The sequence below is a fragment of the Argentina silus genome, assembly GCF_951799395.1.
Source record: "Argentina silus genome assembly, chromosome: 1".
Lineage (NCBI taxonomy): Eukaryota > Metazoa > Chordata > Actinopteri > Argentiniformes > Argentinidae > Argentina > Argentina silus.
The window spans coordinates 36,492,377-36,518,905 of NC_139655.1; the positions used below are offsets into that span (position 1 = coordinate 36,492,377).

General features: G+C 42.0%; 2 protein-coding genes across 2 annotated transcripts; both read left to right on the forward strand.

Annotated features, from left to right (window-relative positions):
* Positions 1–1,250: 1,250 nt before the first annotated feature.
* Positions 1,251–7,065, forward strand: znf622 (zinc finger protein 622). The gene is made up of 7 exons (XM_083680471.1): positions 1,251–1,330; positions 2,058–2,634; positions 2,888–3,178; positions 3,495–3,657; positions 3,881–3,996; positions 6,149–6,292; positions 6,758–7,065. Exons 2-7 carry the CDS (start codon positions 2,064–2,066, stop codon positions 6,889–6,891), a joined length of 1,419 nt encoding a protein of 472 aa, XP_083536597.1. The 5' UTR covers positions 1,251–1,330; positions 2,058–2,063; the 3' UTR covers positions 6,892–7,065.
* A 5,467-nt stretch (positions 7,066–12,532) lies between these two features.
* Positions 12,533–26,246, forward strand: marchf11 (membrane-associated ring finger (C3HC4) 11; the record flags this gene model as incomplete). The annotated part of the gene is made up of 4 exons (XM_083678518.1): positions 12,533–12,607; positions 17,759–17,914; positions 25,373–25,565; positions 25,912–26,246. 4 exons carry the CDS (start codon positions 12,533–12,535, stop codon positions 26,244–26,246), a joined length of 759 nt encoding a protein of 252 aa, XP_083534644.1.
* Positions 26,247–26,529: the final 283 nt, after the last annotated feature.

A 26,529-nucleotide genomic window follows, 5' to 3' on the forward strand; every position in this document is an offset into this window, starting at 1 on the left:
TGGGGCATATCGTAATGTCACAGCCCAACCACTGGGTGGCAGTCAGTCAGTGCACTTTAACTCGACTAGGGGATAGCAAGCAGAGTCTGTGTCCCGTTAAACACCGTTAAGTAACAAATTCCAACATTAAGACTTCCGTTTTAGTTTTCGCCACCTCAACAAAAAAAAGCGCGAGGGAAGCGAAATGTAAAGTGATGGGATCACAATATTTTCTCACGTTCTTCATGAAATAAGGAAATATTACGGAACAGAAAGTATATACAATTTCTAAAAAGTAATTTTGATCATTATAATTTAGATATGTGTGTAATTACATAACATTTTGCATATGGGCACATATAATGGAAAAAAATAGGCAAAACTTTATTTTTAGTACAATAACTCTACTCAGCAACACATCTAACCCAAGTGAGTTTCAACCATAAGCTCTGTCACACAAGTATTGGTGGAGTTTTACTGTGGCACAACAGCTAAAAACACCCATCTGTACCAATCCTCTTTCACAGACATCGACTGGCGAGATTGACTGCTTATAATAATAATAATAATAATAATAATAATAATAATAATAATAATAATAATAATAATAATAAAAAACCTTTATTTATGCAAGATGTCCCACTGAGACCAAGGCCTCTTTTTCAGGGGAGCCCTGCTTACATTAAAATAAATGCATTCAATTACATTGCAATAGAGACTTTTCTAAATGTACATTTTGACATTTCAAACTAGGATGTATAATGTGTTGGTTGTTCTTAATTAAATAAATTATCTATTCTATTTTGTCATTTGTTCTGTCATCTCTTATCTGGACTTGCTAAAACAGCACCTCGATTATATAAGGGGACAGGACCTCTTAGAGAAAAAATATGAAAGGCCATCAACACTTTGTATGACACAACTCTTGGTTAAAACTCACTTGATTAATATTCTAGAAGTGTTGCTGAGTAAATTGGTACTAAAAAATAAAGTTTAGCCTTGGAAAATGATTTGTGTGCAGTCCATGTGTCTCCTATGTAGTCTTTCATAAGGGTAATTTGGATATTAGATTACAAACCCTTAAAAACACAAATAATACATTGAGAGGATTACATGTTTACGTCCAGAGATAAATTATATATAATTAGTGGTTCTTTTATCCAGATTTAGTACTTTCAAATGATTAAATAAGTTTAAAGTGGGCGCTTTTATTTCATAATTGACATACCCCGGAAGTAGGTGGGCGGAGTTCCACTAATACTGTTCACGGAACAGATCATTTGGAAAACAACCCTCGTGTGGTGGTTGTTGCGTAGTCTTGAACACATTTTGAGAGGAGGTCTTTTCATTGGTAAGTTGTGAATTTTCCTTGACAAGTAGCTAGCCAGCTACATAATAAGCTTGTCAATTAAGGGAAGCCATGCGATGATTCGCATATAATCTGTCATTCGACGATATAGCTATAGCTAAACTAAGCTAACGGTAGGCTAGCTAGAAGCTCCACCAGCCAGGGGCCCAGGGCCCACAGGTTTAACCAAAGTCGCCTAGGCTGCAGCCAGGCTTCTGTGTCTGACATGAATAGTCATCCTTGTAGGGAATATATGCGAAAGAAAGCCTTTGACTGGTATAAATGTATTTTCAAGTCGTCGTTTAGCCGTCTGCTACCTTGCCCTGGAAGCTAAATCACCGCATCCTCTGCTCTAGATTTCTACAACATCCAAATGTAAATAGTAGTAAATCTAGTCCCAAATGGGGCTAGCTCTGGATTAGCCCATGCGGACCCCAACTGTACTAGCAAGCGAAGTCTGTACGCTTATTCGATTGCATCACGTCATCATTGTGAACCTAAATCAAAACCAGCCCACCTGTCGTGGTTGACAGCCACAACGTGTGGTGCATCAGCAACCTTCCGTGAAATCCAGGCCCAGTGTTGTAGGACAGTGAATGAAACGCAGTTGAGGCGAAACAGTTGGCCACAGAGTTAGCATATGGGGATATGATGGGACCTGCCCTGTCCTGTCCTCAGTCACTTTCGAGAAACTTTGTAGGCTCATCATGATCTTTCTTTTCCACTACAGCCAGCCATGTCCTCGTACACCTGCATCAGCTGCCGAGTGACCTTCACCGACGGCGAGGTGCAGCGCGCCCACTACAAAACCGACTGGCACCGCTACAACCTCAAACGCAAAGTGGCCGACATGCCCCCTGTGAACGCCGACAACTTCAAGGAGCGCGTCCTGGCCCAACGGGCCGCTGCCGAGGAGGAATTGAACGTGGTTAGCGAGGGCTGCGCGACGTGCAATAAGAAATTCTCCAGCACCAATGCCTATCAGAATCACCTGCAGTCTCACAAGCACCAACAGGCCGAGAAGCAGGCTTTGTTGGCCGCGCAGAGGAAAGTGGAGAGGATGAATGAGAAGAACCTGGAGAAGGGACTCGGGGACCAGGGGAAGGTGGACCACAACGCCAAGAATGAGGCTCTGCAGCAGGCCCTGAAGGAGCAGCAGCGGCCCGGTCCGGAGAAGTCAGGAAAGGCCCAGGCTTCGGGGCAGGATGGGGGAGCGGATAGACCTCGGCCGGAGAAGCCACCCAGGCTGCAGTGGTTTGAGGAGCAGGCCAAGAAGATGGGAGAGGAGGGGGGCGCAGCACAGGATGGTATAACGCTATTAGTGAAATTACTACCATGAGTTTACTACTGTGCTGTGTTCATCAAATGATTTAGGTGTACTGTCTGCGAGCGTTGCTGGTATGCAAGTATGCAGTGGTTAAGTACGAACATTGCCCTCCCCTGAAAATCTGTTGAGCTGCTTGCGTATTTCCAACCTCTTAACATCTTTGTAGATAGTGTGTAATAGTGTGTATTTTTGCATCACCTTCATCTCTTCATCTCTCTCTCTCTTTCTTGCAGAAGAATGGGAGGATGTGAATGGTGATGATGATGATATGGACGACGATGACGACGACGATTATGAAGAAGACGAAGAAGAAACCATGGAGCATGAGGAAGGGGGCGGCTCTGTGTCGGCCGCTCCACACTCCGAAGCCCTACCAGGAGCCATCCCCATCACGGACTGTCTGTTCTGTCCCCACCACTCCCACTCGCTCATGAAGAACATGGCTCACATGACCAATGTACACAGCTTCTTCATGCCTGACCTGGAGTACCTCATAGATCTCAAGGGCCTCATTCGCTACCTGGGTGAGTTTAGTGGTGTGGGTTAAAGCGAAGCGCTGTTTGAGTTAATGGTCTAATGGTTGGCTGGTAATGTAAGGGCTTGTCTTAGACCAGTGTTTTCCAGCAACTGGAGTGGGTGAAGTCATCTCTGGCTTCCGGTAGGTGCTACCTTCAAGCACAGATCGGCTTAACCTCTACAAATCTAAACCTTTAATACTGGGGGGGGGGGGGGGGGTGCGCTAAATTGGTTTCTGTTAGTCAACTACCTGATGAGGCTTTACACAAGACCTATACGATAAGTAAAAAAACTCAAACAAAAAATGATCTTGATTTTGTCCAGGAGAGAAGGTGGGAGCAGGGAAGGTGTGTCTGTGGTGTAACGAGAAGGGCCGCTCCTTCTACTCCACTGAGGCTGTGCAGGGTCACATGACAGACAAGAGCCACTGCAAGCTCTTCACAGACGGAGACGCATCACTGGAGTTTGCAGACTTCTACGACTTCAGGTAGAGCGATGGCTGTGTGTGTGTGTGTGAGAAGTTCAGTGTTTTTCTTGTTATTCTTAGACCATGATTCATAGACCCATAATACACCCTATATCAATATCTGATATGAAGTTATATAAATAATAGTTATATAAATGTATTATATAAAGTCATGGTTGATCTTGGGTTATAATTTCTCTGGATGGAGCTTTCTACTGACCATTTTTGAAACGTATGTTCATAGGAGTAGTTACCCTGACCAGAAGGAGGGAGAGAATGACGAGACGGAGGATGAAGAGTTGCCTGACGAGAAGAATTTTGAGTATGATGATGACACGCTGGAGCTCACTCTACCTTCAGGTGACATGACATGACATGACACAGAGGCATGATGTAATGGATGTATGCCCACTGAACTACTAGAGTGCTATCTACAGTATCTGTCAAGGATTCTCAACACGATTTTAGAATTAGGTTAGTTGTTGTCAGCCCCCGTGGCCACTCTCTTAGAAATCCCTTTGTCTTTGACATGTAGCAGACTTCAGAGCCAGCGTTAGTGCAGGGATACTCAATTACATTAAGCCGGGGGCTGTTTTTTTGCTGGAGCAGTCGGGACGGAGGGCGGGAACATTCTAATCAATCGTTTACTACAAATTGGCTATGATGAAATCACTCATTCATGATTAAATGCTTCCTGCTAACTAAAATCATCATCGTATCCAAATAATAGCAGGTTTGTCAAGCCACACAAGCAATTGAAGGTAAAATGTAAGTGTGTCCCATGGAACCGTCACACCAATCTTAAAAATATAGGACCAAATTAGAAACATAAATGGTTCCACAATCATTTCTAAGTGCTGGTTTAGTAAGGTTTTTGCTAGAGGGGCCACTCATGGGGCCAGATGTGACCAGTGTGTCGCCATTTTAGTATCAGTGCAAGTATTTCCATATGGTACTTATTTGCTTTCATCGCATGTACAGTGCCTTCAGAGAGTATTCAGACCCCTTTACTTTTCCACATTTTGTTGTGTTGTACTCAATTTAAAATGGATTAAATTAAAGGAATTTGCCATCAATCCACACACAATACCCCAGAATGACAAAGCGAAAACAGGTTTTTAGAAATTTCAGTAAATGTATTCAAATTGAAATATAGAAATACCTTGTACGTAAGTATTCAGACCCTTTGCAATCTCACTCTTAAAATGAGCTAAAATGCAAAAATATCATCGACGAATCACTCTAAATTGAATTGAGTCCGTAATTCGGAATTAGTATTTCTTTTTATAGGGTCTCTGATTAGGAATCAATAATAAACTGTGTGGATCAGGTTGTCTTTACAAACTGAGCAAATGGAGAGGAACAAAACTGCTCAGGAATGCGACCCTGAGGCCCAGGGAGACTTACCAAAATCTACAAAGTTGAATAGTGGAGTGATATAAGCACAGTCGATGGGACAACATTATCTCAGTCACTCTACAAAATTGGTCTATAACCAAGTGGTCGCTTAAGAATCCCTTAATGGAAAATAATCTCTCATATCCATAATTGTGTTTGCAACAATGAATTCAAGTGATACAGCAAAGAAAGTGGCTAGAAATGTGTTTATTTGGTTTTACATTAAGTTCGGTGCAAATCCAGCACATGCAATGCAGTTTCCGCACCATCTCTCGTGTGAAGCAAGCATCAAGTTATGGGTATGTTTGTCACTGGCAGGGACTGGGGAGTTTGTCAGGTTCAAGAGAAAATTATGAAATTTGCACAGTTGGTAGTGACATCTTAATCTACACCATGTGTAATTGATTCCTATGCAAATCCCTAAACCCTATAAAAACAAATATTAATTCCAAAATTACATTAACTATTATCCTTGCATTAACATGGACTCAGTTCAACTTATTGAATGTTAAGTGTCTCATAGCGAAGGGTCTGAATACTTATGTACATGAGGTATTTCTGTAAAAAAACAAAACAACAACAACCTGTTTTCGCTTTGTCATTCTTGTGTGTGGATTGATGGCAAATTCTTTTAATTTAATCCATTTTAAATTGAGTCTATAACACAACAAAATGTGGAAAAAGTGAAGGGGTCAGAATACTTTCCGAAGGCGCTGTATGTTATCCTAATCCTATAACAAGGACCTGAGGAATTCTTGATGTGTTTTTTCTCTTTTTGTAGTTCCATCCCCCAGCACCAAGAGGGCGACACAGCGCCCTCTCAAACAATGTGTTAATACACAAGTTGCAGACCCATAATACTACCAATACGTTAAACAGAATACAAATAAACTTCTCCTTTCATGATGTTCATAGAGGGCATTCCAAACATATAAGGACAGTCTGGTATGTGGAGGCACATGCCGCGCCCCTTTGAGGATACGCTTTTGAATGACATGTTGATAATGTGGCAGACCGGGTGGTCAATCATTTCTCAGGTCCCTCCCTATAACATCACATTCCTCGAACACATCACAACCCAACAACTCCTTTTCTCTCCTGCTGTTGTTCTCAGGTGCTAAGATCGGCCACCGCTCTCTGATGCGCTACTACAAGCAGCGTTTCGGCGCTCCCAAGACGGTCGCGCTGGCCCACAACAGGAACGCAGTGGGCCGGGTCCTCAGACAGTACAAAGCCCTCGGCTGGGGTGCAGAAATTGGTAAGACTCCCAACCTAGATGTTGACCATGCTCCAGACAGGGCTGAATCCTGCTGTGAGACTCTACATACCCAATGTTTTACATACTTTCGGGTTGAATGAACCAATACATTCACATTTGGCTTCATATAGGAGCTGAACTACTGTTCACCACGCACCATGAAGGGGCGAATCTGTACCCTGTACTGCTCCTTAGGTTTGGTGCAATGCTGAATTTCCTCTGCTCCATTTTTATTCCAGAAAGATTATATCACACTGTTTTGGATTGATAAAAACAAACCTAGAAAAAAAAACCTCTTCATGTTTTATACAAGTCCTTATCCCACTGGGTTTCTCTCTGTTCTTCCAGAGGGCTCTATTTCGAAGGTGTTTTTGTCCTGATCTTGTAATTGATCAGTTGATTTAAACATTTGTTTTGTCATCCATTTATCTATGCATTCATCCTTTTCATTTTCTTACCCTCCAGGCAAAAACTCTTTCTATCAGAAACCGAAGGACATGCAGTACGTCCAGAGGATGAAGTCGAAATGGATGCTGAAGATGGGGATGAGGGGGAATACCACCAAACAGAGCCACTTCAGAGATCAAGTCATGTTCTAATCTCAGAGGGACTGTTCAAAGCACCTTACCCCCAAGAACTTTGTTTATATAGTCAGGAAGATTCAGGTCTGGCTGTTCTATCTAGACCTCACATGATTTCAGCAGTGTATACAATAATTATGGTCCAAAAAGCTCTCTGTTAATATTGTTAGAGAAATAAAGATGTATTTAGTATTTGATACATGATCTGAAATACTTAATGACTGCTTAAAATTTTTAGTTGTCTTTTCTTTCTTATCTGTAACACCCCAACTAATTCAAATAAAATGTATGATTATCAAAATGAGTCAAAAACATAAGCATTATTTTGACTGTAATACATGTATTTATTGGATACAGCATATAACGTTTGGTACGAGTAATGAGATTTTCTATGATAATGTTAAAATAATATTTAGTCTGTCATCATTTCTCTGACTCTATGGAGATGATGTCATTGAAAGCCTTAGCTGCAGAGACAGAGAGAAAGCTGGACAGCCACAATGCTCCTATAATGAGCTCAGTCAATCCATTTGCTTGCGGTCCTCACTCCCCACTTTAACTTTGGCAGCCTGTCCACTTCCTTGAGAGGACTCAGAGAGTGTTTGTGGCTGGATAGGTTTAGGGCACTCTGCCTGTAGCGTACACTCTGCTCAGTGCACAAAGACAAAATAGGGAAGCCAGGCAGACAAGCAGGCTGGAAGAATGAGACTAATTGACATTGAGAGAGAGAGTGCAGATAGCTTCAAAGCATCAGAGCCACAATTAAGTAATGGAAGGTGCTTATCATCTCATCCTGCTTGGTCCAAACCTGTGTTCAACATCAACTATTTATTTATAGTGTCTTTGTATGAATTATACTTTGTATGGTAAAGCTCTGAGACCTGGCATATATTGCCACATGCTATAATTTGTATGGTCAATTAGGATGGGTGTATGATCCCTACGGTATGATCACCATGCAATGGTGGTGTGGAAGTGGGGCATTCAGACTGTACGAACACTTTGTTTTTCAGATTCCCAAGAGGGAAAAACAACACGAGTAGCCCTGTAAAACCTGGGTCAAATCAAACCATACTGTGTGTGTATGCTTCATCATGCATCAATTCACTGGCTTTAAATTGTCTATCCAAACTGTTTTATACCTCCACCGCCCACCCATCCATGATATCTGACATAGCATTTTGACCTGGAGCTTGTTGAAAAAAACTGTCAATCCCCCCCTTCCTTTCCTCATTCTCCCAATCTCCCTCTGAGCCTCGGGGGGCCTGGTATTGATCTGGGCCTCACAAGGTAGTGATTTGACATGAGTGGTAATTTCCTTTGTTGCATTAGAGTCCATTACTGCTGCTCCTTGGAAAGCGATACACATCCTCAAAAAAGGCAGATTCTTGTTGAACCAGCGTCCTCAGACAAATGGCTCTCTCAGGCCCCAACTATGAATTTCTAACATACACAGTATAAAACATACAAGTAGGTCGCTAAGATTTTTTAGCAAGTTGGAATAGTCTTTGCATTTCCATGATATTTGAAATGCAATTTCTTAATGATTTTTAAGTAGACCTAACTACTGTTATGTAATTGCAAACTTGTATTTTGTGTATTGTAGACTTTTTAGCTGTCTTTTGTTAGCTTAGATGTTTTTTCTCCTGTTCACTGTCTTGTATGTTTGACATTTATTTTATTTGATACTAATTAACCTTGTTGAGACCAGACCTTTTCCTAGTTCGGAAAGCCTGGGGAAGTCCTTTGCAGAAAGTAGCTACAAAACCCATTTCAAATGAGTGACACCTTGCGACACATTAAACCAATCAAAAGCCTTACTTAGGCGGAGCAAAAAACGAAAAAACTATTATAGGCAATAACTCTACCCGTCAACATGTTTAACAAACCATTCTACGGGCATGTGGGGGAGGGTTCTTGGAATGTAACATCCAATGAAATTGCGAGCACATTCACCCATCGCTCCATCCAATTCAATCCAAGGCATAATGGCTAAAAAAAAGAGGTGTGAGAACAAAGTGATTTGGAGGTATGGCTACACAAGACTAGATCCCAATAAACAAACACAATTTTGTTCACTAACTCCCTGGCTTTCTTCGACAGTCTCTATCTCAATATCTGTTTCAAATTAGGCTTACTATTATCATCATCATATTCATGATCTTCTTTAGATGCAATCAGTATTTACCTACCAGACAAATGCCCTCTAGACAGGGTAATTCTCAGGTTTTTACTGTAGCTTATGGATCAGCACAAGGTGCGGCGCACTTGGCTTGGGCCAAGAGTTCAATATATATTAACTCAATATATTTGAACTCTTAATAGTTTGATATATTTGAACTGTGTAATCAGCTATTTCCTAAGTGGCGTTGCGGGCTGCATAGGTTTTAGGTGGCATAAGCTGCGTCCAGAGTTGAAATATATTGAACTCTGGGTGCAGGCTCCACCGTACCTTGTGTTGAGGCCAGTGCATGTCATTTATCATGTGTAGGCGACTTGCCTTAACTGTCTTTATACAGTACCTTCCATAAGTATTGGAAAGAGGAAGCATTTTGTCTTCTTTTAGCTCTATACTCCCAACAGTTTGGATTTAAAATCAAACAATTACTATGGGGCCAAAGTAGAGATTTTCCGCTTTAATTCAATGTTTTACTTTAAAAAAATAAATTTAAAAAGAAATTATACAGTTTTACGGTTTTTTTTACATTCAGCAGACGCTTTTATCCAAGCAACTTACAACAAGTACATTTGTCTAAAGTAAGTGAATCATCTATACATCAGTCATCATAACCAAAAATCTATGGTAGGACCAGGTGCCACTGGCAGTCACAATGCTAGAACAAGGAAGGATTATTATTGTTATTTTTTATTTTTTTATTATTAATAGTAGAATGTATTTTAGATATAGAATGTACATTTTTTAAACATACTCCCCCTAGACTTCAGGCAGTTATTGCATGCAAAGGATTGTCGACCAAATACTGTACTAAACATTAGTACTTTATTTGGACATTATATGATTTTTTCCAATACTTTTGGAGCCCTGACATAGGGGGAGTATGTTTAAAAAATGTACTTTCTAAATGGTGAACCCAATCTGAAAAAAATCACCCATTGAATTAAAGATGAGAATATCTACATTGACCCAATAGTGATGGTTTGATTTAAATCCAAACTGTTGCGAGTATAGAGCTAAAAGAAGATTAAATGCTTCCTCTTTCCAATACTTATGGAGGGCACTGTAAATTAACTGATTACTGATCAGATTTAATAATGTTAAAGTTAAAAAGATATAGGGTTCCAATTTGCGCAAAACAGTTGCGCGGGCTTAAAACATGTGCAAAGACCATTTTGGTAATTTCGTAAAAACTCAAGGTGTGTCTGCTCAGACCAACGCAGACGTTGCACAGATATAGGCGGGACAGTAAATGGGAGTGTCGGAGGACTTGTCAAGGGGAGCGGGCAAATTAGCCATTTCACGTTCAATAATTACCAAACGGCTAAAATAGACCTTTATTTGATCACAACGGGCACAGCATTACCATTGTTGCATACATCGATGGCCTCCACTTTCTGTGCCAATTACTAATGAAATCATGCAACCGGGCATGTCTTTGATTGCGTATAATAAAAATAGGTGAATATCTTAAACATTGTAGCCAACTCAAAACCCACCTGTTCAAACTGGCATACTTTCTATAAATTGGACACTCTGCACTTGTTTTTATCTAAATGTGTTGTTTGTTTTGTTTTTAATGATTGATGTCATGCTTTTGCTTTTACTTCTCTTCTGTAAGGTGACCTTGGGTGACCTGAAAGGCGCCTCCAAATAAAATGCATTATTATTATTACTGTGATTATAGGAAATATATACATCTCTACTTCATAGCTAATACGTTTAGAGAGCCTATACACACAAACTACAAAGACGGTTGTTGTTGACCTGAAAGTTGTCAAATTCCACTTCTTCAATTTATGGTAATATTGGGAGGGGAAAATAATATAAACTAGCATACAATAGTCCAATGTAAGTCCTCCCCCCACACTGCATGATCGCCCCAACTGATCATTGGAACTGTGTGCAGTCTTAACAGGTTCAAGCAACCATGTTTATCTGCGCTCCACAATGATCCTGTGATGTATTTATTTTATGTTGAATATTATCCACTATTGCCAGCGACCATACATTGGCCTACAGTTCTGTAATAATACTTACATACTGTCCAGGCGAACGTGTTCAAATAGAGGAAACAAAAAGGTAAATAAATGTAAATTAAATGATGTATGATGAGGCAACTGATGTAATTAAAGACTACACCAAAGTTGCAGGTAATTATGGTAATGACTGTGGGTTTTGAGCGAGAATGGAAAATGGCCTATTTATTTAGCTGATGCAAACATGAGAAAAGTTTCGACAGGTTCATTAAACCGTTACAGCGCTTGGAGCGCCACTGTAGCCTTCTTGAGTGGTTAGATGATGAAATCATAGACACTTCAGATCGTGGTTACACTTGTATGAAACTGTAAGTATGGTCATTTAATTAATAATAATAATATTAATTATCCATTCCAACATTTGCAGTGAAATCCTGAATCCTGAATCCTTGTCGAGGACAATGGACATCTTCATCTCATTCAATTATACCCGCTCACTAAATGCCGGAGACCTGCCTAAAAAATAAAGAAACTTTGCCGAACTAAATGACCAACGAAGGGTCCAAAACAACTAAACTTAGTGCAGATGCAGCACAGCATGGCCAGAAAAGCCACATGCACTTTCCATATCTAAATATTTTCAGCGTACATAAATCTAGCTTCATGCCAAATTTGGTGCTTAAAATTCTATTTAAAAAGTGAACGATTTATTGACTTAACCGCTGTCCTACTAATCAATAGCCTGCTGCAGCAGGACAATGCCACATAGCCTAATTTCTCATCAATATTCCCACTTGCACGCACATAGAGCGCTTGCAAAAAACACATTGCCCTACACCAGTGTGAGTGCGATCCTTCTTCTATAGTCCCCCAAGGTATGACCAGCGGCTCATCAATATGGTTCTGGAAAGTTTATCTTGCGTGGATTAAATTCTACGTTTCCTTGGAAACGCGATATAGGTGAGGGAAACAGTTGGAGATCCTCAGAGTCTGTTTGGATACGAACCTCACAGCCTGACCACCAGTAACACATGGGAGTCGTCCGTTATCTACAACTTTGTCAAACTATATCATAACGTTGGTATTTGGCGGATAGCTGCATTCATTCGATTGTTGTTTTTGGAATGATGCGTACGGTTGTGTAGCTTGCCTCTATTTTTTGGTTTATGATCCATACCATTTTCGACTTTTCTATCATTTCATGATGAGCGCAGAGGAGGGAGGGGCGGGTCTAGTTTGCGGGGAGACAGAAGGGGAGCCACGGGGAGGCGCTACCATTCCCCACACCTTTGAAGATGACAAACTATGTGATGCACTGGAAGGACAGCATCACCCATGGGCGGAGACCTGCTGGGGGGAGAGAGGACACGACACTTATCAGTCTTTGGTTACAGAGCAGGTCGGAGCAGCACGCAGCGAATGCAATGTGGATAATAATGGTGAGGCGTGTTGCATGTCAAGTGAAGAAGGGACGATTGGGGAAAGTCGTGAGAAGATGCACACGATGCATTCGAACTGCAGCAGCGAAAGCTCCACCCCCACTCCAAGCTGTCGAATTTGTTTCCAAGGTGCTGAGCAGGTAGGCTATGTTCCGCTGCATGCACACCGACCACCGGTGTTAGGAGAACTAGTGGACTTGGGGTGGAGACCGAACAAGTGCGCTCAGAGAAACACACCCCTCGCCGACAGCATAGAGCAGTATGTTAGCAAGATAAAAGGCTTGCAGTTTTCTCTGTGTGGCTATAGGATAGCTGACGACAAAGTCAACACAAATACAATTTCCGTTAAAAAAATGTTGTTGTTTTTTGTTGTTGTTGCGGATTACACTGCCCTCTCGATTATCCTCTGGCGTTTATATGGTGATCAGATTAAACTTCAGCTGTCATGCGAAAAATAAAACACTATCCAGGAGGGCATTTTGTGAGTGCCAGGGCAAAGGGCAGGGTTTTTGCCCCCTGACCCATGACCGTTTACGAGAAGAGGCAGACGAAGTCGCGTATTCTGACGTGAGACAATGAGTTGGCATAGGTTATGTATTGTGAATGATAGTGGCATTTTCTATTTTTGAACTTAGACATGACTAGAGCCCGGCAGCTATATTGGAGGACCGATATTATCGGCCGATACTGGCCTTTTACAGAAATATCTGTACCGGCACATTGCTCCGATACAGCACCACAGATGTGCGTCAGCCTCGCATTCTGAAATGATAGAATATCAGTGTAGTTGGGTTTTCCCAGAGCAATACCCTGGTAAAGTGATTGCATCACAATCAAAGAATAAGGAAACAACGAAAATATCTGGAGACAAATATAGCAAGCTTGTATCAAAAAATGGATCTCCATAAGATACTGTAAATATAGCTATTTAAGTTTGTTGAAGGTGATAACATGACAGTAACGTGGCTAACATGACCAGTCGCTAATATAGCTGAAATGTTTTTATAAATACATCTTCTAACCTGTGCAGTTTTACAGACTGTGTCCGTTTCTGTGATGATGGGGAAAGCGAAATAACGGAGAGTATTAAATTACAGTGCCTTTGGAAAGTATTCAGACCCCTTCACCTTTTCCATTTTGTTGTGTTATAGACTCAATTTAAAATTGATGTCCCTTCACAGTCACAGTATCTATCATTCCATGGTGGATGACACCCACCGCCACTGCTGTAAGGTTGGCAACTGCTTTAAACCTCCTGCCATGACTCACCCCTTGTTCAAAACAGGAAGGTCAAGTACCCGTGCTGCTTCGGTAAGCCTGCTCTCTGTCCCAACCCCCGGTTTGCCCTCTGTTCTGTCATTAGCTTGTCCAACTGCTCCCTGTGTTCAGCTATGGTGGGGACCTGTGGATAAATGGTTCCTGTGCTCGTGTCCTTTGGGCCGAGAGGTTGTTTCTCAGCGACCTGTTGACAATTTCTCTTTACCTTGACTTGGTACCAGTCCTCTGGGAGGTAAGTCAATTGGCTGTCTGCCCTCAGAAGGAGTGGAGAGAGAAGGGGGTTGGGTCTAGTTGTAGTATTTTCCCTTTTATCATGTGTTTCCCCACCACAGCCTGCAACAGATGGGCTGCCACAAGCACTGAGAACCCCCCCCCACCCCCCACAGGGGATTTATTTTCTCTAATACATGAGTCAATGGCTACTATCTCAAGAGTCACATCCTCCCCTGTGAATGCTTGTCGTTTGTTGCTATTATAGCAGCTGTCAGAAAAAACACCCCTGCTCAAAATACTTCTAGTCCCCATACTACTGCTCGCTTGCAATGGGACCTGCTTCTCTGCTTATTCTTCAGTTTCACTTCCACTGTCAGAGCCAGCTCTAGCCCCTCCATCTTCCACTATTTCTTCTGGCTCTATGGGTGCTGTTCCAGATTACACTTCGGACACGTGGATCCAGGCTTTCCTCCCTGCCACCTTCACCGTGGTGTCCGTTCCAGTAGGTCGGTATGGGGCCCAGTCCACCTGGGCTTAAGAGCAGCGGGCTGGTGGACCCTCAGCGACACCTCGTCACCTGGATGCAGAGAATGAGCCCAGTTGAAGAGCCGATCTCCCATCTCTTGGAGATCACACTCCAAGAGATTCCACACAGTCTTTTGACAGGGGTAAGGAGTTTGACAGGGGTAAGGTATGTCCTATGCAAAAAGTTAAGGTGAATTTGTTAGTGGTCTGGATTGCGAGATACTTCTTGGACACTGGACCATACAGAAATCGTGGTCTAACTCTGGGCAGTCACACATCCAAACCACCTCCACAGGAAGTCCACTATGGTCTGACACCAACAAAAACTGGTAGAGCCTAGACACCAAACCCTTAGTTTTAATCTGTTTAAGTAATTTATGGACTGGATGAGTGGGTAACGGGATTTGCCAAGGGACACCATACGCCTTGAGTGCAGATCTCAACTGTAAGTAAAAGAAAAAAGAGGAACCCAGTAGATTGAATGCATCTTTGATGTCAGTAAAAGATAGTAGCCCTTGGTCATTAAAGACATCTTTCAGATAGTGAACACCTCTCTGTTCCCACTGAGGAGCCGAAATAGGTCTCCCACCAATAAGAAGAGCTCTATTATTGAATATTGGGGAAAAAGTATGTCAAGTACAGGAAAGATGACAATGTGATTCAACTAGTCTCCACGTCCGTATAAGGTGAGGCATAATAGGGCCAAAGCGCAATTAACATCGTTTGTTAGAGATGTTGACAAAAATAATATCTTGGAGAGTCCAGGGATCTATTATACTACTTTCTAAAGTATACCAGGAAACAGATGAGTGTGGGTCAAACCAGGAGAGCAAGGGCCGCAGGACAAATGACCAAAAATACAGTTTAAAATTTGGAACAGCGAGGTCACCATCATCCCTCCTCCTCTGCAAGGTGGACATTTTCAGGCGAGGCCGCTTTCTTTTCCAAATGAATTTTGAAACCGCAGATTGAATATAACCTAAACAAGGCAATGGGCAGCCATTCAGTCACCATCCGTCCACACAGACAGTCAGGGGTGAGGGAGCGGGAGCGGCGTCATCAACCGCGGCTCCACCCCTGTCCTGGGGAGCAGTTGCCATAGCAGCGGCCAAGAAATCGCGTCTCTGGCAGATGTGAACGACCTGTAATGTGCGCCATCCTTGATTTTCAAAGTTGCAGGATAGAGTAGAAAAAAAGTCCAGACCTTTAGCACGGGCTGACTCCTGCTGGTCCTGCTACTGCTCCTTGTTCCCCCCTCCAACTTGATCTGGATACTTCAATGGTGCACTTGTCATTCCTTTGTCATTGTGCCCTCTCCTGATCTGCTGCCTCCAGACTATTTCTCCCTTCCTCAATTATTCTCTCTTATCTCACTTTGAATTTTTCCTTCTCTTTCAACATTACTTTTTAATACTTTTTCTCACTTTCTCTGTGCTGTCTGCAACGTTTCCAACAATGTGATTTCTGCTCATTAAAATTTTGGGGGCCCAACTTTTACTCCCACAGACCAAATTCCCTGGGGCAAAACTTCTTGTAATACCTTTTTTGACACCTCTTTCCCCGTCTTTGGAAATGCTGCAAACTTGCTATGACACACTATATGCGCTCTCTTTAATTCCTAATCTGTCGCGAGACATAACACTTAACACTTAAATAACTCAAGTGCTGATGATAAGATTTTTAAAAAGACCACAAAACAAACAACAACTAAAGATGGCTGCAGTACAGGCCTGGCAGAGCATCACCAGAGAAGATAACCGGTATCTGGTGGGGTCAATGGGTCGCAGACTTCAGGCTATTATTTCATGCAAAGGTTTGTCGACCAAATACTAAACATTAGTACTTTATTTGGACATTCTATGATTTTTTTCCAATACTTTTGGAGCCCCTTTGAATTAAAGCTGAGAATCTCTACTTTGACCCCATAGTAATTGTTTGATTTCAAATCCAAACTGTTGGAGCATAGAGCTAAAAGAAGACAAAATGCTTCCTCTTTCCAATACTTATGGAGTGCACTGTAGGTCAAACCTTAAAATGGCAGTGGCATTATCCTTAATAATAATAGTAATAATAATAATAATAATAATAATAATAATAATAATAATAATAATATAACCCCCTGAAATGGACTTGCAGTGTCTGACATTAGCTGTTGTGTTTCTGCATGCACTCATGCACGATTTGAAGAGGCAGCCACCAGACGGGCGAAATTGGTGAGTCCACTCCCTTTATTGTCTCACATCAGATCTGTCTCGTATCTCGCAAACGTCATGGGATAGATCAAAAGTAGATCAGAAACTAGTAAATGTTTTAGTTACATGACCTTACAACTAGCAAAGGACTTTGGTGGTTGAAGGTGCAGCCGTTGTTTGGAAATGTACACGAAAACTAGCATAGATTGTTCAGTAAGCCAACCAGCTGAGCAACTCACATTTCACATGAAACGAAACCAGTGCTTTACGCAGCTGTGAAAAAAAGTGACTTACGGAACTAACAATGAAACTATATACAGTATATTGTTAGTTTTCATGGTTTTGTAACATAAATAGCAGTCCCATGGAAAGCACAGGCACATGGATCTCACAAATTAGGATCTATTTTTATTGCGGATGATTTCTAATCTTCAGATCTGAAGATTGGTTCCACATCCTACAAGTCAGGTCGGTCGAGTGTCGTGTAGGAGTTACGCCACCTGTCTTCAGACAATGCACTCCCCTAGGACACCTGTGGCACGAACAACATGTTTATATGCAAATCGAGTGTCAAGTAGGACATTTTAGAAAGCTTTTTCCGGACCAAAGCGGTTTTCGCAAATGAAATGTTTCTTTCAAGGGTTCTCATTCCCTGATTGCTACCAATTAAACAAAGTCATTACCACGATCAGGAAGCTTTTTTAGAAAGCTTGAATGTTACATACTGGACCTTTAAGAGTATAGAGCAGCTGTAAAGTCTATGCTTATGCAATTGGCCCCTGGTCTTAAGAGACAGGTCTTCAGTCTAGCGGAAGATAGGCAGTGACTCTCTTCCCATCCTGAAAGTGGTGGGAAACACAACTGGGGTGAGTGTAGAGATTGAGGTACAAAGCGGCCAGCAGAACTTAAGAACGGAGTGTTCGTGGTGGGGTTTGGGGACTGACCATTGCTTGCGGATAGGGAGGGGCTGTTCCTTTGAATGCCCTGTCGGCAAGCACCAGGGTCGATTGTTGCACTACTAGCAAGGATCTATCTCTATTTTCAACTTTCAACTTTGACCTGTTGTGTCCTGCTCTGCCATAGGGCGACCTGCTAAACCCGTGCCGATGTGACGGCTCAGTCCGCTACATGCACCAGCACTGCTTGCTCAAGTGGATCAGCGAGAGGGGCTGCTGGACCTGTGAGCTGTGCTGCTACCGCTTCCACGTCATTGCCATTAACATGAAGAGACCCTGGCAGGTAAGGAGTAGGCCTAATGCTATGCTAACAGTTAAGGCCTTTTGTTGTGCTGAATCTAAGGCTTCTTTGTCCAGAAACAACCCCAAGCCCCTACTAGATACTTGTGTAGCCTCTCAAAGGTTAACAACAACTCCCGTACACACAGACTGCGTCAAAATGTTTGCGATCTGTCGGGAGTTCATTCATTTCTATGGGAGGCAATCCGTGCTGATGCGACAGAGCTGCCGGACTAGCCTACGTTGCATGGTGTGTGTTGCATGCGTTGGTTTTCCGTGCAGTCACTGCAACGGAGGTTGATAAACCACCAAAAGTTGGCTAATCGTTCTTCCAAAATGTATCACTTTTATATATAGATATAATGTAATAGCCTACAGTGTTTCTATCAGAGTCCTCCATCTTGTGCATGGATTTTTTTTGATCAGTGCATCACATTGGTTGCACACCTTGCGTAAATAATACTGTATGGCAAAGTTGCAACTTAGTCTGTGTGTTTGGGGCGTGAGAGTATGAGTAAAGATAGCAGCAACTCCACCTCAGAAATAGAATTCTAATTCTAGCTCCACCTTGCACTCCGATAGGCTAGGTGTAACTTTCTCCATCTTAATTCAAATTTTTTAGATGCATGTACAATACGCCAATAGCCGACGTGTTTCTGAAGACACTGAGCCACTTTAGTTAGTGTTAGATGATAGGAGCACTCTTTAATGATGATGATGTAGCTAATAATACTAAAGTCAAAGTTTACTGATCATATGCAATATATGCATACAGGATGTAAATTGTACATGCTGACTTTGCAAGCTTCCTTTCAACAGTGCAAATTTTTGGATGTAAATATAAAAATACAATAAGTGAGTGTGAGTGTGTGATAGGAGAGAGCGAGCCTGCGTGTGTGTGTGTGTGTGTATATATATATATATATATATATATATATATATATATATATATATGGTTGATGTGCAGAATCAGTGCAAATTGTCTTAGGTGTTGGTGAGCAGCAAGTAGTGGAGGTGGGCAGCCTCTGTACTGGTCTCTCCGGCCTGAAGCTCGCCCTCAGTAATGGACTGGGATAGGGGATAATGAATGAAGTCTCTGAACAACAAATTAGGTCACACATGTCATTGGACATATTTCATTTACTGTACCAAAGCTGCTTTTCCCAAAAAGCACTTTCTAAAATGGAGAATCGGGTGTGACACTCAGTTTGTATATAAACATGTTGTTACTGACTAGGGGTCTAAGGGAGTGGAGCATGTCCCTGAGGGAGGGGGTTCAGAGCTGATGTAAACATGGTCAGTCCAGCCAGGTTTGCCATCAATAAACTAGTCACGCCACAGAACTGCCAGTTTCTTGGAGAGATCTTTTTGCTATTCAGTATTGTATATGAATCAAATCCTTTTGAATCCTAAGTTATGTCTGCAGCAGCACTGCAGACATTTTCCTCTCTGTCAGCGGTGCTTTACAGCATATGCCGTAAATAGGCTATAAAGCATGTTTGGATTGGAAAGTTTAGATTTGAAATCAGACTATTACAATGAGGTTAAAGCAGAGATTCTCAGCTTTTATTTGGTGGTAGTTGTGTACATATTGGTTTCACCATTCAGAAATAACAACTATGCATAGGGGGACTATTTCAGGGTACCCAAAAGAGATGGGACAATTGGCTGTTTCTGGTTAGTCAGCTGTTTTCCATCACTTGTGCAGTCATAAAAGAGCTCTCAATAGTATCTAGTATTGATTTTAGGTTTGTGTCTGCCCTTAGTGATGTCAATGAAAGTCAGGGAAGCCCTTATGAGACTGAAAATTCCCCCCCAAAATCTATCAAAAATATAGACAAATCCTTAAACCTACCAAAATCAACAGTTTGGAACATCATTAAAAGGAAAGAGAGCACAGGTGAGCTCAGAAATTGCAAACGGCCTGGTAGGCCAAGAAAGACTTCTACAGTAGATGACCGAAGAATGCTCACCATGACTAAGAAAACCCCCAAACAACTGTCTCACAGATCAGGAACACTCTCCAGGAGGTGGGATTGAATGTGTCAGAGACTACCATCTGCAGAAGACTACACCAGCAGAACTACAGAGGCTACACTGCAAACCAGTAGTTCACTACAAAAACAGTACTGCCAGGTTATGGTTTGCTAAAAAGTAAAGAGCCTGCAGAGTTCTGGAAAAAGGTATTGTGGACAGATGAGACAAAGATTAGCATGTACTGTACCAAAAAGATGGATTCACCTCATCTGTGAAACATGGTGGAAGGGGGTGTTATGTCATGGGCATGTATGGCTTCCACTGGAACTGGCTCATTTGTCATCATTGATGTAACTGTTGGACTGCAGCCAATGATGAATTCTGAAGTGTATAGAAACATCTTGTCAGCGCAAGTACATTAATATGCCTCCAAACTCATTGGACGGTGCTTCATCATACAACAGAACAAAATATACTGCCATAGCAAATAAGGAGTGTTTCAGGACAAAAAAGTGGAAAGTTGTTGACTGGCCACCACCAGAGAAGATATCCAGCATCTGTTGGAGTCAATGGGTCTCAGACTTCAGGCGGTTATTGCATGCAAATGGATTGTCGACCAAATGCTAAACATGAGTGCTTAATTTGGTCATTTGATGAATCTGTTTCTTGGGTCTGAAACTTTTGGGTACCCTGAAATAGAGGGACTATGCATAAAAAGTGTTGTAATTTCTAAATGGTGAAACCATTATGTATACAAATACAAGCTGAGATTCTCTACTTTCACGTCATAGTAATTGTTTGTTTGATTTCAAATCCAAATGTGACACAAGTAGCATAATTAATTAACAGTGGCTTAAAAGGGATAAACGGTAAAACATTAGCAATAAACAGATACAGATAATACGTTAAGGTTACTACAAAGTGTCTCTCCCCTAAACTGTTCACGGTAGCAGAATCTGGGTCGCTCGTGATGACCTTTGCCCGTGCCCTCTTGTTTACAACCCGATTTGCAAAATGAAAACATCATTTTGCAGATGAGCAGTGTGCATTCAATTATCTGTTTGAAAAATCCATACATTTGAAGCATCTCCTCTCTATTCATCGATAGAATCTGTGACACTGGAAAAACTCACCAGATGCACTGCCTCCCAGCCCCACTTAGCAATGGGTTAGTAGTCAGACTCTCTATTTTAATGTGTGACTTAGTGTGACTAGCTCTTCTCGAGTAACGAAAAAGGGGAGGGAGGGTCATTGTTCTCGAAACACCATAGAGAATCGTCATTGTTCGCAGCCCTTTCTTCTTACAAACACACTTTCCAATTGTGAATTCACCAGACTTTTTCCGTCCATCCCAGAGATTTTCTGAACCTCATTCTGTCCCTTCTGACCAGGGGAGTCAGCAGCCATCAAAGTGAGAATGGCTTGAACCTCATGCAACTGAAGTAATAACACAGAGGCCCACATCAGCTAGTGTTTGCTGTAAGATCAATTAGACATCTGCATAGCCATAAGAAGCCCTAAGCAAATTATGACATTCACGGCTATAAGAACTATGCAGACGTTTCCTATGAATTGAGCCTAATCTTTCTTATCGAGCAAAAAAGTGGATGTAGAGACTGTTAGGAATTCTTGGATTCAGGTGTGTGCAGTCGAGATGAGATCAGATCACTGGTGTCTTTCAGTCATTTATTACAACGTGCACAAGGGAAAGATGCAGCGTGCAGAAAAGCAGGAAGGACCTCTGAGGAGCTGAAGGCGAGTCCTGTTTTAAACTAAACTACAAGCAGTGGGAAAGTGCCAGAGACAGCAAATCTAATGACCTCACTCAGCCCCCCCCCTCCTGCTCTCTGTCTTATCACATGAGTAGCAGGTGCCCACCCGAGGTTAAGGTGTTTACCATGCTGAGTATGGGAATGACACCAGCAGCTTGGCCTAAGACGAAACAAACCCTTCTGTGGACAGAGATGAAGGCCTGATCGAGCAGTCTATAACTGATCTGACAACTGTAATACTAATGCATCATGTAACTTATTAATCAACCAGAATCACTATTGTAGATGGATTTTGGTGGCTCCAGCTATTTGATTTCAATGTGGCTTAGACAAAGGCAGTGAATGGTTATCCATGCCCCCCCCCCCCCTCTCTCCAGCCCGGAATACCTACAGTGCTTTCGGAAAGTATTCAGACCCCTTCACTTTTTCCACATTTTGTTGTGTTATAGACTCAATTTAAAATGGATTAAATTAAAAGAATTTGCCATCAATCCACACACAATACCTCATGACAAAGTGAAAATATGTTTTTTTGTAAATTTATTAAAATTGAAATACAGAAATACCTCACCTACATAAGTATTCAGACCGTACTCAGACCCTTAGCTATGACACTCTTAAAATGCAATGTCATCAACAAATCACTCAATAAGTTGAATTGAGTCGATCTTAATGCAAGGATAATAGTTCATGTAATTTTGGAATTAATATCTTTGGTTTTATAGGGTCTCTGATTTGCATAGGAATCAATTACACATGTTGATGACATTTTTGCATTTTAGTTAAAGAGTGTCATAGCAAAAGGTCTGAATACGTATGTACATGAGGTATTTCTGTATTTCAATTTTAATAAATTTACAGAAATTTCTAAACCTGTTTTCGCTATGTCATTCTGGTGTATTGTGTGTGGATTTTAAATTGAGTCTATAACACAACAAAATGTGGAAAAATTGAAGCCTCGCGTCAATTCCTTTGCTATTGTAATGTCTATAGTATAGGCCAACTGGCTTTCACACCTATGTCCTATTGTCGGGATGCTATTTAAGGACAAGGACAGCAAGATGTCCTTGGAGTTACTTGGGTTAAGACCATGGTCACCAGTCTCCGGTGTTGTCCTTGACGCACGTTTAAACGTATGGTTAAACTTACAGTCATAAGCTTGGAAACTGTTAAATTGGTTAATTTGTTGATACTTTATTCTCATTCTTCCTATGTGTATTAATGTGATGTGCGCTAGATAAAGGTTATCCTAATACAGCACCACATAATCGTGACCAGGTTCTCCCATTTAATGTCACATGCATCATTAACGACACAGTCGAGTCATCAGCTTCAGATATTGGTTTGAGCGTAATCTCCTCTCGATTTTATATTAACTTGAGGGCATGGTAAAATAGCATTTTGGGTATTCTTAATGGAATCTAGGATCCGATATGATCGATTGTCTCACACAGGGATGAGCAAAGCAGTATGAATCATTATTAACCATGAAATATCTTTTAGAGTCAGATATAACGTAATGTTGACCTAATGTTAGTTGGTTATATGACAACTTTTGTTGGTGTTTTGTTACGTCTTTAAGTTTCCTAAGTTAGCTTATTGATTTTCAAGTTTTGACTTAGACTTAAAGGGATGTTCCAGCTTTTTAAAACGGTTTCCCAGTTTGGCCCTGACCTTGAGTTTAGTTGATTAGCCCAAACCGATTTTGGTTTCATATTTTGCTTCTTTAGATACTACAGAGTCATACACTACATGGCCAAAAGTATGTGGACACCTGCCATGCTGAAACAGGAAAGGGACGTCCCCAAACTGTTGCCACAAAGTTGGAAGTATACAATTCTCTAGAATGTCATTGTATGCTGTAGCATTAAGATTTCCCTTCACTGAAACTAGGGAGCCTATCCCAACCCATGAAAAACAGTCCCCGACCATTATTCCTCCTCCACCAAACTTTACAGTTGGCACTATGCATTCGGGCAGGTAGCGTTCTCCTGGCATCCGCCAAGCCCAGATTCGTCGGTCAGACTGCTAGATAGTAAAATGTGATTCATCACTCCAGAGAACACGTTTCCACTGCTCCAGAGTCCAATGGCGGTGTGCTTTACACCACTCCAGCTGACATTTGGCATTGCACATGGTGATGTTAGGCTTGTGTGCGGCTGCTCAGCCATGGAAACCCATTTCATGAAGCTCCCGACGAACAGTTCTTGTGCGATTTTTACACGCTTCAGCACTCGGTGGTCCCGTTCTGTGAGCTTGTTTGGCCTAACGCTTCGTGGCTGAGCTGTTGTTCCTCCTAGACGTTTCTACTTCACAATAACAGCACTTACAGTTGACCGGGGAAACTCTAGCAGGGAGGAAATTTGACGAACTGACTTGTTGGAAAGGTGGCATCCTATGACAGTGCCACGTTGAAAGTCACTGAGCTCTTCAGTACGACCCATTCTACTGCCAATGTTTGTCTATGGAGATTGCATGGCTGTATGCTTGCTTTTATGCACCTGTTAGCAATGGGTGTGGCTGAAATAGCCAAACCCACTAATTAGAAGGGGTGTCCACATTCTTTTGGCTATGTAGTGTATTTTGGGCCCCATAGAGCCCCATTCATTCTGGAAATATATCCAAAACAGACACTCCAAACCAATTAATATTATGACAGAATCCCCCTCTGAAGACTTTGTCTGCATTACATTTTTGAAAAGTTACTTTACTACGCTGTAGTCCACTTTAGCATTTTGTAACCATGGCAATGGAAATAAAAAGGTGTATTACACCCTAACAAAATTACTTTCAGAAAAATAATGCATACAGTCTTCAGAGAGGGATACGAATTGGAATGGAGTGTCTGCAAATTGGGGTTTATTATTAATTCTTATTATTACCAAAGAAATCCAGATGGGGAAAAATAATATTTTGACTGAACTGCTTCGCCTCTTTATAGGGGCGCAGTTATGACCGCAAATATTCTATTTGCTGTTCTCATTGGATGCACCGATGACACCATGAACCTCAAATTAGTACAACCACTGCAATTCCTTTATTCTCCACCGATTAAATATCTGCTTTTGCACTTCTGACAGCAGCAGCAGAATGTATTCTGAAGTGTACCGAAACTGCTCGAGTACAAGCAAATGCCTCCAAACCCCTGGCGCTTCATCATACAGAAAGACTATGACCAAAAACATACTGCTATAGCAACTAGGGAGTTTTTCAGGTCCAAAAAGTGGAAAGGTATTGACTGGCCAAGTCAATCTTCAGATTTAAATACAATTGAACATGCATTTCATTTCCTGACAAGATTTTTTTACCTTAAAAACAATCAACAACTGAAGATGGCTGCAGTACAGGCCTGGCACAGCATCACCAAAGAGGATACACAGCGTCTGGGGGATCAAGTGGGTCACAGACTTCAGGCAGTTATTGCATGCAAAGGATTGTTGACCAAATACTAAACATTGGTGCTTAATTTGGACATTTGATAAAATCTGTCTTTTGGTGCCCTGAGATAGGGAGAATATGTATTGTAAGTGTTGTAATTTCAAAATGGTTAAACCAATATGTACATTAATATAATCAAATAAAAGCTGAAAATATCTACTTTAACCACAAAAATGCTTCACTGTCACTGTCACATTACTTCCACCGGGCACTGTATTTGGCATCTGTATATTACCATGACTGGCCATGACCATTTCAAATCCTATTTCCCACAGTGGCAAGCCATCACCATTACACTGGTGGAGAAGGTCCAGATCATCGCTGTGTTCCTGGGCTCTCTCTTCCTGGTGGCCAGCATCTCTTGGCTCCTGTGGTCGGGCCTCAGCCCCCAGGCCGTTTGGCAGCGCCGGGACATCCTGTTCCAGATCTGCTACGGCATGTACGGCTTCATGGACCTTGTCTGTATAGGTGAGACTGGGGCATTTACTGCACTGGGGAGGGGGATACAACATAGTAGCAGCCATACCTCTCTATGGCCCTGTCTAGGGCCCAAATGTATCGGGTCACATCAGGTTACTAAAATGATCAATCAGTATTGCACCATTCCATTGCCTGTAAAGTAGTGTAGAACTATGGATAAACACATATACTTGATTTGATTGTCTGGTAGCAGTTAAAGGTTATATTGTGTATGTGATATTGCTAAAAAATAACAGATCAGGCCCAACAAAATGTGAAATGATTGCACAGGTGAAAGGTTAGTTTGAGAAGGCATTTTTTCCCCCAAAATTAAACTAGTTGTTCTTCATCACAGGCCTGGTTGTTCATGAAGGGGCGGCGGTGCACAACGTCTTCATGCGTTGGCGGGCCGTTAACCTCCACTGGGATGTCCAGAACTACGACAAGGCAGCTGCCTTGGAGGAAACCAGCAACAGGGACGGCTCATCGGTCCCCAGAACGCTTTGGCTCCCCCTAACCACCATGGGGCCTGGGGACCCCTTACATCCCTCCCAACTGGGATCCATCCAGCCTTGGCCCCGTCTCTGTTTCCGCCCCCTGTCCATCTGCTGTCCCCATCTGGCCACCCGAGACAGCCTCAGCCAGGACAGCGGCTCAGGAGAGGTAGTCGTCCGCGTAACGTCTGTGTGACTGATATGATGACGCTGTTTACCCCCTCTCTCCATTGTGATGAGCTTCAATCAGGCCTTGTGGCAGGACTGGGGGAGGGGGTAGGCCCATGGATAGTCCTGACCCTTTTTTGGGTCCTGATCCTGGGTGCCTTAGGTGGCTTTAATGACTTATGGCAATTAAAATGACATCACAAATGTGAAGTGTATGAAGATTACTTGAATGTGACTTCTTTCCTTTTTTTCCCCAACAGGATGCTGTATGACTCACCAATGGTATTTCTTTTGAATGTAAAATGTATGTA

Excerpts from the sequence above, each read along its gene's own strand:
- znf622 (XM_083680471.1), top strand. The coding sequence starts at position 2,064 with ATGTCCTCGTACACCTGCATCAGCTGCCGAGTGACCTTCACCGACGGC. Across the intron at positions 3,179-3,494 it reads GGGCCTCATTCGCTACCTGG|GAGAGAAGGTGGGAGCAGGG; the intron begins GTGAGTTTAGTG and ends GATTTTGTCCAG. Across the intron at positions 3,997-6,148 it reads GGAGCTCACTCTACCTTCAG|GTGCTAAGATCGGCCACCGC; the intron begins GTGACATGACAT and ends TGTTGTTCTCAG.